Source organism: Thunnus thynnus, chromosome 10 (assembly GCF_963924715.1).
Source record: "Thunnus thynnus chromosome 10, fThuThy2.1, whole genome shotgun sequence".
Classification (NCBI taxonomy): Eukaryota; Metazoa; Chordata; class Actinopteri; order Scombriformes; family Scombridae; genus Thunnus; species Thunnus thynnus.
Window position 1 is genome coordinate 17,362,998 of NC_089526.1, and position 10,855 is coordinate 17,373,852.

The window sequence follows — 10,855 nt, forward strand, 5'->3', positions numbered from 1 at the left end:
TTCAGTAATAGAGAATACAGAAAACTAGCTACTTGTTATTGATTTGTGGTCATCAACAGTCTTAAAGTCTTTATTAGTACAAATACAGTGCAGCCACAACCAAAGAGCTGGAACACAACAAGTCTGCATGAATTATTCACTGATGACTTTCAGAAATGATTGTTTCTTCGTTAAAAAGGATTTTACCAGACTCTTGAATATTATTTTGTTCATATTAAAAGACAGGTTAAGATATAAATACATAGATCACAAAGTAAAATAGATGAATGTTGAATCAAGTAAGATCCTCCAGGTCTGCAGCATTCTGTGCATGCATGTGGATGGATAGAAGAGTTTCTCCGCTCAGTAGTACAACTCCTGATCCCACCAACCTGAGAGAGAACGGGCCATTGATTAATGAATACTGGATAGATTAAGAGATGATGATGATTATTGATGAATGGATGTTAAATGGTTAGAAGGAAGCATAAGGAATCTTTTCTTACTTCCTGGATGTCTTCTGACTCCTAACTTCCTGATCTCATCATAGACAAAGATTAGAATACCATAAGGAAGAGGAACAAACCACCACTGGACCCTGGAGAGAAAACAACATGTGACATGAGACCACAGGCCACAGCTTGTTTGGCATTTAAAAAAAATAGAATATGGACCATAAATATGATTGTAGTAGAGAAGTAATTTCTACATTTATGATGTTTTAATTAAAATTTCACATTTTCCATCCTGAGCTTTGTTTTCAGATGATGACCATCTGAATGAAATTGTGTGGGGTTTTTACCTGATAGGCATGAAATTGAACATATTGGGCATCCCAGGGCAGTAACAAAGCAGATTACCCAAGCAAAGCTGGAAGACTATGGCCGTAACTAGGACACGGTTCCTGCACAGATAAACACTCTTAGAGTTAGAAGCAGGTAAGTTCAGATTTAAATGTTTCAATATAAAATAGATTTACAAAAACAAAATACTGTACTCCTCTATTTGCAAATTAATGCATGAAATAACAAAATTGCAATTTTTTGAGACTCAATTTATTCAACATTCATAGATCAAAAAATATGTCTAAGGTGTTTAAAGCAGTTAATGGTTTGGTTCCCTGATACCTTTGTGACCTGCTCATTAAAAAGGAGCTGTACGCAGTTTGTATCTCGTTTCACTTGCTAAAGAACCACTTAAAATATTTAACACTGCAAAAGTAGCTAACTTGGGCTATTTAAAATGTTGAAAGTAGGTGTTAGTGAAACCCTGATACAGGAACAGTATTAGGCCTGTAAATGTTAATGCTATAAGCCTAGTGATCATCAGGGATGGGTCTTTACCAACCTGAAGAAGCCTTGCTGGAACACAGAGAGACGTCGAGTCTTCCTGATCAGCACATCTGAGATCTGACAGATCTCTATACTGACAAAAAACACAGTGTAGCAGGTGTACTCCTGGTACAACCTCTGAGTGAAGGTCTGTTGTAGAGGAGACAACATAAGGGAGGAGTTATTTGGTTTCTATACTCGCAAAAATACAAATATGCCCTTGACCCAACCACTTTCTGTAGGAGGAGACCCAAAAGAGACAAAAGGGTCCAAAGGAAGGGATCTAAAGTCCATACTAACCCATTCTTGTCCGTAGCTGTCCTGCAAGTCTTGAAGTTTAACATCCTCCCACTGAGAACGCAGGCCAACACACAAGAGTGGAAACCAGCCTTCCTGTGCCATGGCTGTGAAATAATCTGTAAAACCTGCAAAGGACTGGATGGCTCCTAAAACACAGAAAGGAGAAATGAAACACAGATCAAAAGGGTCTTTTATAATGAAGTGGTATATCACTCTAGCTCTTTTTCGGAAGAGGCATTGAAGGAAGAAATCTGTCTGGTTAAGTACTGAACTAGAGATATGTTCAGGTAACTTTTAGATTCGTCTATTTTGTGTCCACATGAAGTAAATAATATATTACTTCAGATAGATATATAGATATTATAAGTATACATGCTTTGTTGACCAACACACACACACACAAAGTCTCACCTATCTGGAAGTACGAGTAGACAGCCAGTGCTTCATTTACCAGACGATCACGACGAGGGTTTCTTGGCTTCAGGTGCATGATGTCACTCTCTGCTTTCTCATAAGCCAGAGACACAGAGGGGAACTACAGGGGAGAGACAGAAGTAAACAATATATACTGCCTACAATATTAATAATGGTACGTGTCACTGTGAAATGCAGACAAATATTAGACATAATCACCACCTATAATTATAATAAATAGAGAATGTAGTGACCATTGATTTTCTTGCTGAACTGGTACTAATGACTTAATTACTCACAATGTCTGTGGCCAGCTCGATGAAGAGGATGGTGATGCAGCCCAGAGGAAGAGGCACGCTGACAGTGATGTAGATCAGATATGGAGTCAGCTCAGGAATGTTCTTGGTCAGAGTGTAGGCAATAGACTTCTTCAGATTGTCAAAGATAAGACGACCTACAGACACACAGGGATACATGTACAAACAAATGACTTCATACTGATTGATTGATTTTATGGATTGCAGACACGGGGGGAAAAAAAACAAAAAATCCTAAAGGATAACATGTTAAAGTGAAAACTCTTATTTCCAACATGGTCCCAAACTGGAAATAACAGACTCTTTTCACTTTCATGTGTATATAGTATAATAACCACCAAGATAAAAAAAAACAAAAAAAAAACAAATAAACATTCTATTTATTGTTTTACTTCAAATTCATTAATGATAACTGTAATAATCCAGCTAATTTACTTTGACATCATCATACTATCCATGTGGCATATTGTTCCCTTCTTTAAATCTCACCCTGCTCCACTCCAGTGACAATAGACGCAAAGTTGTCATCCAGCAGAATCATGTCTGCGGCGTTCTTGGCAGCATCTGACCCAGCAATCCCCATGGCGACGCCGATGTCAGCCTTTTTAAGAGCCGGAGAGTCATTCACGCCGTCACCTGTTACAGCTACAATGGAGCCCTGGGGGGATGAAAGATGAGAACATCTCTCAGAAGCCTGAAAATGTAGTTTGATCACATGCATATATCTCCTCCCCTGCTGCCTCTTCATACTCCATCCTCTCAGGGGACCACGTTGAAATAAGATATTAGATTTACAGTGTTTATATTGATACTTTTAAATTATATGTGTAGGAAACTTGCTTCAGATGCACATGACTTTTAAAATTATCAACTGAATTCAATCATTAGTTGAAGGGTTAAGAGGGCACAGGTAGTAAAGGTGTGTTTGTGTGTGTATTAACTGTACCAGACGTTGACAACTCTCCACAATGATCAGTTTCTGCTGAGGGGACGTTCTTGCAAACACCATCTCGGGATGGTTCTTCAGTGCATCATCTAACTCCTCACTGCTCATGTCTTTCAGCTGACCACCACTGATCACACAGGCACGGGCTTCCCTGCACACAGACAAGACAGTGATAGACAGAGTTACAGTACATGCAATGAATAGACAGAAATATGCATGCATACAGAAAAAAAACAGGCAAGTCAGTCTCTCAGAATGTTGTAACTAAGCTGTAGTTATACAGTAAGAAATAAACATTAGATTGAACTGGAATGGATGGACGGCCAGTTTCTGAAACAGAGATGAGCATTAGTCAAAGCGTGGACAGCAGTACCTCTTGTTGACTTGTTCGACAGGTATGCGTTTCCTCTGGGCAATATCTTCCACCGTTTCACTGCCTTCTGAGATGATACCAACATTAGCTGCTATCGCCCGTGCTGTAATTGGATGGTCTCCGGTCACCATGACAACCTGAAGTTTCAAGATACAAAAAACAAATTATTAGACAGAATACAAAAAGACACTAAGCCACCAAATGCAAATGCAGCCTCTTTTAAAATTCTGCATGACTAAAGTAACTGCTTATATTTTTCAGAGTTCAAAACCAGTCCAAACTAGCCGCATGTGTGAAAAATGTGGACACACCCTGATACCAGCAGTACGACATTTCATCACTGCGTCAGGTACAGTGGCTCTTGGAGGATCAATCATTGAAATGAGGCCAGCAAAGCACAGTCCTGACGTGGGGAAATTCATGTCATCGCTCTCAAACCGGTAGCCACGAGGAAACTCTTTCTCATTCAGATAGAGATGGCAGAAACCTGAAAGGGGGGAGAGGATGGTTAAAAAACACACAAGAGGCAATATATTGTGTGTCACAATGGATATCACTATGCACCAATAATTAAAGAAGGCTGTCACACAATACTCAGATCGCTTTTTCTTACAGTATGTTTAAAAAAAAACCAAAAAAAACATAAGTGTTCTCTAACCCAGAACTCTTTCTCCCAGTCCTCCCAGGTCCATGTAGGCTGTCTGGAAAGCTTCTTTCCCCTGCTCATCAAGAGGCAGCTCCTGGCCTTTTAACAAAATGGTAGAGCAGCGCTCCAAAATACGTTCTGGTGCTCCCTTCATCACCAACAGGTAGCGAAGGTCCAGGGGATCCTCCAGTTCATGGATAGACAGCTGGAGGGAAGAAGGATAGTTGATAAGAGGCTGAATAAAGTTGGACATTAAAGTCAAAGTAGAACACTCCACATGGTCACATCCCGCTAATGATAGAATATAAAAAAGTAATAATGTGCCCACTCTTCTGCTTGTATACAATGAAACAACTGATCATAAGGGTATAACAAGGCTTCCTGCTCTGACCTGGAACTTGTTAGTGGAGTTGAAGGGCACTTCCACTACTTTTTTGAAGCGATTACGGTAGTCCATAATGTTCCCCACGGTGAGCTCTGTGAACTTCAGCAGTGCAGTCTCTGATGCGTCTCCAACCACAAGCCTCTGTGTGTGTGACACAATAAGACACACAAGAGTAACAGAATGTAGCAGGAGTTAGTTTATGTTTGAGCATTTGAAGACATCAAAGAGTTACAGTGCAGGATAATTAAGACAGACGCAGAATGTTGTAATACATTGCAACAGTGAATTTGTACCTTAGGGATAGGCACTCCTTCCTGATCAGGTCTGAATGTAGCTCTGTTACACAGGGTAGCAATTCTCGCCAGGGAACGCCATGTCTCTGATGACTGGTCAAAACTCTGACCTGGACACCACACAGTCACAGGATTAACAGAGAATTACCCAGATGTAAAACATTATCCGACCTTTTAAAATCACTTAGTTTTAATACCAAACCACAAGCTAGCTTATTATAGCTAACATCTACAGTATATACTTAATGATTAACTTTAATCTGTTTACCTGACTGATCTTCAGTGGTATCAGCAGCATGGATGTGGTTGTCAAACCAGAGATGAGCTACAGTCATCCTGTTCTGGGTCAGGGTGCCCGTCTTATCAGAGCAGATCACTGAAGTGGAGCCTTAACACACACGGATTAAAGGTTACATATACATTATATTCATATGCATGCTATAATAGAAAAAAAAACAGAAAAAAAACCCAGAAATAAAACAAAAAAAGACTGTGCCAACAAAGCTACTCATATCTGGTATACTAACCTAGTGTCTCCACAGCTTCCAAGTTCTTCACAACACAGTTCTTTCTGGCCAGTCGTTTAGCAGTTAGAGACAGACATACCTGTTCAGAGAAACACATGTTGTTACAGAATGACAGTACAGTGCAGACTTATGCAAACCAGATACCATAAACATGTTATACAGATAGAAATTCAAAGTTGTTGCAGTAACTCACAGTAACTGTAGCAAGCAGTCCCTCTGGCACATACGCCACCACAATGGCCATGAAGAAGATCATCGCCTCCAGGAAGGCATAGCCGATGAACATGGCGACCACAAAGAAGGTAAACCCAAAAAAGATGGCAAGACCAGCGATGATATCCACAAAATGTTCAATTTCGATGGCAATGGGTGTCTTCTCGTTGCCAACACCGCTGGCCAAGCTGGCAATCCGACCGATGATGGTACGATCACCTGTGCTAATGATCACACCTGTAGCTACACCTGAAGAGGATAGGAAGGGAGTATTTAGTTAAAACTTGAGCTCTACTTGACCTTATCCCAAAATAAAAAATAAATACAAGTAAAAACTGACAAGAGTAGAGTAAGTACTGCATGATCTACTGTACCTTCCAGACAGGTGGTAGAGAAGAAAGCAATGTTTCTGGTCTCCAGTGGATTCTCATGGGTAAACTCTGGACTCCTGGTCTGCGGTTCAGATTCCCCTGTTAAAGATGAGTTGTCCACCTGGCACAAAATACATTGAAACATTGATTATATGTCCACATGATAAAATGTGATTGAAAGGGAATGTGTGTGATAATGGATTGGGTTCCGTTTGTCCCTTAAACATGATAAAATTATTAATTATTTTGTTGTCTGCTTGAATTAGTTTTACATATTTGGACACAATAATAGAGGGTGAGAAGGTTTTAGCAGGTGCCCTAACTTTCTTCCTTATGTACAGTATGGATGTACAGTATATATGTGTGTGTTCTACCTTGCAGCCCTGAGCAGTAATGATGCGAATGTCAGCAGGGACTCTGTCTCCTCCTTTGATTTCCACCAAATCCCCCACAACCAACTCGTAGGCATTGATCTGGTTCTTCTGGCCATCACGGATCACTAGGGCTTGCTATTTTTGAAGGTTAGAAAAGTTAGATTAGCAAAAGTGAAGGGATTAACTCATGAGGAAAGATGCCAAATGAAAGAGGGAAACGAGAGGGTCGGTAAGGGAGCAAATAAAGGAAAGAGACTAAAAGAAATGTCATGACTGCAGGTGGGCATGTATAAATGGATACTGAGAAGATGAAAAATAGAGAGAAAGCCATTATTCTTAAATTCTAACTGTGTGTTGACATTGAGTTGCACTCTTTTCATCTTGTGTAGCTTACCTGTGGCACCAAATTCTTAAAGCTGGCAATGATGTTGGTACTCTTGAACTCTTGGTAGTAACCAAAGCACCCAGTTACCACGACGACAGCAATTAGGGTGATGGCCAAGTACAGCTGGAGTGAGAGAGAAGATATTACCATCAGAACAGATAGCTAGTAATGACTGGTTTTCATTGCTCTCCTCCCGTTTCTCTGTTCAACATTTTCTAATCATTTTCCATGGTGCACTAGAGCAGTAATACTGTCAATGGAAATATAACTCACATCATCAAAGCTGGTGAGGTTCCCTCTTGAGAGTTCAATTCCAAAGGCGATGAAGCAGATGCAAGCTGCGACCCACATCAGACACTGCAGTCCTCCAGCCAACTGCCGGGCAAACTTCACATACTCTGGAGTTCCTTTAGGAGGCTTCAGTTCATTAGGACCGTCTCTCTCAAAGACCTGACGGGCAAAGGTGGTGGTCAAACCCTGTGGATGGAGAACAGAAAACCAGATGAAAAACGTACTGTTTGAATATTATTATTATTATTATTATTATTATTATTATTATTATTATTATTATTATTAATAATAATAATAATAATAATAATAATATTAAAACTAACTATGGAACACCATTGATTTGAAATCCAATGGACCCAGGCAGAGGAGAAAAATGGGGGTGATACATACAGTATGGGTAGAAAAAAGATGTGAATTAAAACAAACATTTAAGAAGAATAATGGGACACTGTCATTAGTAATTACAGAAGAAAAGTCATACCTTGGTAACATTGGTGGTGTATCTCAATTCCAGTTCTTCAATTGTAATTTCATGGTCGTCCTGCAGGAGGAGACATCACTGATTCAGCACATTTTTAAAAGGGCAAATCTGGGTGAATCAAGGTGATTTATTCATAGTTGTTTTATCAAACAACCCCCTCATTCATGGCCATTTGCTCAGGAGTATATGAAAAAAATATATATTCGAGGATGGAATACAAGCCTTCCTTCTTACTTTTCCTCACCGTACATAACATATTCACACCACTTGGCAACTCTATTCTATCAGCTGTAAATAATAGGTTGTCATGTTACAGCAATAAAAAAAAAAAAAAAAAAGTTAGTTGATGAAATCTAAACATAGATAGCCAGCACATACAACTAAATACTGTGCAATGAATTAACATGACATAATACTCGTCTCACCACTCAATACAATTTTCTCTTCCTACTCTACTAATTTTCATCAGTTAATTCTGTCTTTACTTACTATGTCCATTTCTTTCTTCATGCCCTCCAGTTTTTCGGTCTTCTTCGCCTTTTTCTTCTTCTTCTTGTCCTGTCCATCCATCTCGAACATGTTATAAGTGTCCTAAACTCAGGAAAATAATAGGAAAAATATTTATATGAATGCATATATGCATGCAGGGAAATCTCTGTCCTGTAGCTTTTATTTGTCATAATTATAAATATTTGCGACAATATAGATATTAAAGTAAAATAAAATGTACTTTTTAAAAATGCTTGTAGATTTGTAGTTTTAAATCTTGACATATGTACTGTTTGCATTATGTATTATGTATGAATGATCACGCCAACAGCTCATGAAATTAAAATATTTGAGAACTCATCTACATAAACACTTCTGGTTTGTGGAGATAACAACCTTATTTTGTGTGACATTATACATGTATTGTCAATACATTATAGAGTGAAACTCTGGTATCTTAAAAATAAAGTAAGTGGCTGAAATTGTATACAACTACATTTATTAACAGCAGCTCATCAAATATTGTTCAATTAAATGATTGGCTGGATTGATTAAGTGATTCACTGACATTAATGGAATTACCTTTAGTGGCTGACTGAAATTATAACAACTTTTATGAGAAAAACAAACTTTACACAAATAAATCTAACAGACAGTAGTCTCTGTAAAGGTAAGATGAGCTAGAGAAAATAAATTAATTAGGTAAATTAAAGTGACAGTAAAGTAAGGCCCAGTCTTAGGTTGTAAAATTAAACTGAGCTACCTAAAGCAATTCGAAGGTCTCATGCTGTGCTAATTATAGAAGGTTTAAAGTTCATAGATATTTCTTGAGTCCCAGTAGAGCTTAAACATTTCATACTCATCATCCAGACAGTGCTTTCATGCTAAAATAAGAATAAAAAGGTTTTGATACAGGATTGGATCAGAAAACAATATTAAAACCTTCTACTCTGTTTCTTTACTCTGACTGGGAAAAATAAATATTGCTGAACCTTTTTCATTTAGTGTGTCTGGAGACTGCAACTTGCAGCAATTACTACTGTTTAATATAACTTAACTTAAGATAACTCTTATCTGTTCAAACCTCTAACATGCTGCAGCAAAAAGAAACACTTTTTTTTACTTCACAAAAGATTTGTCTACCTTCTCCCACAACCAGTGATAATTAAACTGCATGGCCACCAGCTAATCTGCTGGGTGTCCTACCTTGTTACTCATGGTTGCTGGTGTGACAGGGGACTGCTCTCCTAAATCGATGGAGGTCCAGACCACTCGATCCTTCTTCACCCCCGGAATTTTGGCCTTCAGTTACTTTCCAGTCCTAAACACACACCCTGTTATTCTCCCTCTCTCTCACACACAGACACAATGGTTAGAAACAGAATAAATTTTCTGGAAAAGCCTTTTATACCTGAAACTCCCCTTTTCATTTGCACATGCGCATTAACACTTTTGGATGGACACACACACACACACACACACAGTATGTTTAAATACGCACTTTAATACGCTGCCCTGCGTAAAATTGTACCTGAAGTAGCAACAATGTCACCCCTAGCCAGGTCACACACATTCATACAAACACACTCCTATCATAAGCTATGCGTAGGCAAGTGTGTCTTTGGTATCTCTTATCTACCATCAGCACGTTTCTTTTTCTGATTAAACTGATTGGCGTAAAGAGCACAGGAACAATGAAGGTTAAAACAGACCAATGTCACTCCTACCAGTCTGTCTGACATTGCTCTGCATCGGTTTACACCAAATGCACTACTGCTTGAGTTTTCCATCGACAATCGAGTCATTCTGGAGGTTAAACTGAGAATGGTTGCCTTGCTAAAGTATGCATCAACTGAGAAACGGTGGTTTTACTAATCCAGGGAAAACCAGCCATCTCTATAACTATGTCCAGTTGGTCAAATGCACCCACAGGAAAATAAACAGGAAGCACTTAATCAGCATGACCAATCCACAGCTTGACAGCTGTGCCACCAGGCCAGACAGCCAGTGATGCCCTGCAGCACCACAAAGCCAAATACACAAGGAGAAGACATCAGGGAGAAAATTGCCTGCAGCTGGAGTTAATCAGTTATCACACCTGATGCCAATCCCAGCTCATCAGCAGCGCTGTAGCCTCCACAGATGCAGGTTAATGGTGTCAGCATGTCCACTGAGGTTGTTTACCCCCTCCACCTGCAGGTTAAGTGACGCAGTGACTTGCTGTGTGTTTATTCTAATACTGCAGCCCCTTCTACAGCTTGTACCCCACACTGCTACCACATTTGATTATAAACTCCTCTCTGCAGGTGTCTGCACCTCATTTGTCATGCTGTCTCCACATGTTTCTACCACCATAACCCCCTAAAAACAGAATTCATCTGTTACTGCTATAATAATTTCTGTCAGCACAAAAGAAGTCCATCCAAAATCTACAAACAAGATAATCTGACCCATGATCTAACTCCATGCATTCAGTTCTGTAGAAACTTATGTAGAAATATCTAGAATAAACTCATGAGGAGTTTATGAGCCCCGGTTCTCAACTCTGTTGCTTATATGCAAGGTTGATCTAATTAACACCTGTACATCATAAGACAGAAAGCTATTAAGACTGTAGAATGTGATTGAGAACTACTGACTAGAGTAAAAAAGCGCAGTCTTCAGCTCTGCAGAGGGAGTTGATTAGAGTCGGAAGACTGAGGAGAAAAACAGGTGAAGGAAATTAAAGTCTCGCAGAACA

General features: G+C 39.2%; 1 protein-coding gene across 4 annotated transcripts; it reads right to left on the reverse strand.

Annotated features, from left to right (window-relative positions):
* Positions 1–54: 54 nt before the first annotated feature.
* Positions 55–10,610, reverse strand: LOC137191497 (potassium-transporting ATPase alpha chain 1). Of its 4 annotated transcripts, XM_067601620.1 has the most exons (26): positions 9,843–10,163; positions 9,527–9,564; positions 9,322–9,436; positions 8,116–8,217; positions 7,627–7,686; positions 7,128–7,331; positions 6,864–6,977; positions 6,470–6,604; positions 6,099–6,216; positions 5,705–5,973; positions 5,512–5,590; positions 5,253–5,372; positions 4,985–5,094; positions 4,698–4,832; positions 4,319–4,511; positions 3,972–4,147; positions 3,661–3,797; positions 3,288–3,438; positions 2,831–2,999; positions 2,324–2,478; positions 2,022–2,145; positions 1,611–1,756; positions 1,327–1,460; positions 782–883; positions 486–577; positions 55–371 (listed from the first exon to the last, which is right to left on the reverse strand). In XM_067601620.1, exons 3-26 carry the CDS (start codon positions 9,331–9,333, stop codon positions 343–345), a joined length of 3,066 nt encoding a protein of 1,021 aa, XP_067457721.1. In that variant the 5' UTR covers positions 9,334–9,436; positions 9,527–9,564; positions 9,843–10,163; the 3' UTR covers positions 55–342. The 4 variants fall into 4 exon arrangements, with proteins under 4 accessions (XP_067457721.1, XP_067457724.1, XP_067457723.1 ...); XM_067601623.1 differs by lacking the exons at positions 9,527–9,564; positions 9,843–10,163 and adding an exon at positions 10,214–10,610; XM_067601622.1 differs by lacking the exon at positions 9,527–9,564 and having other exon boundaries at positions 10,046–10,163.
* Between the last annotated feature and the right edge of the window lie 245 nt (positions 10,611–10,855).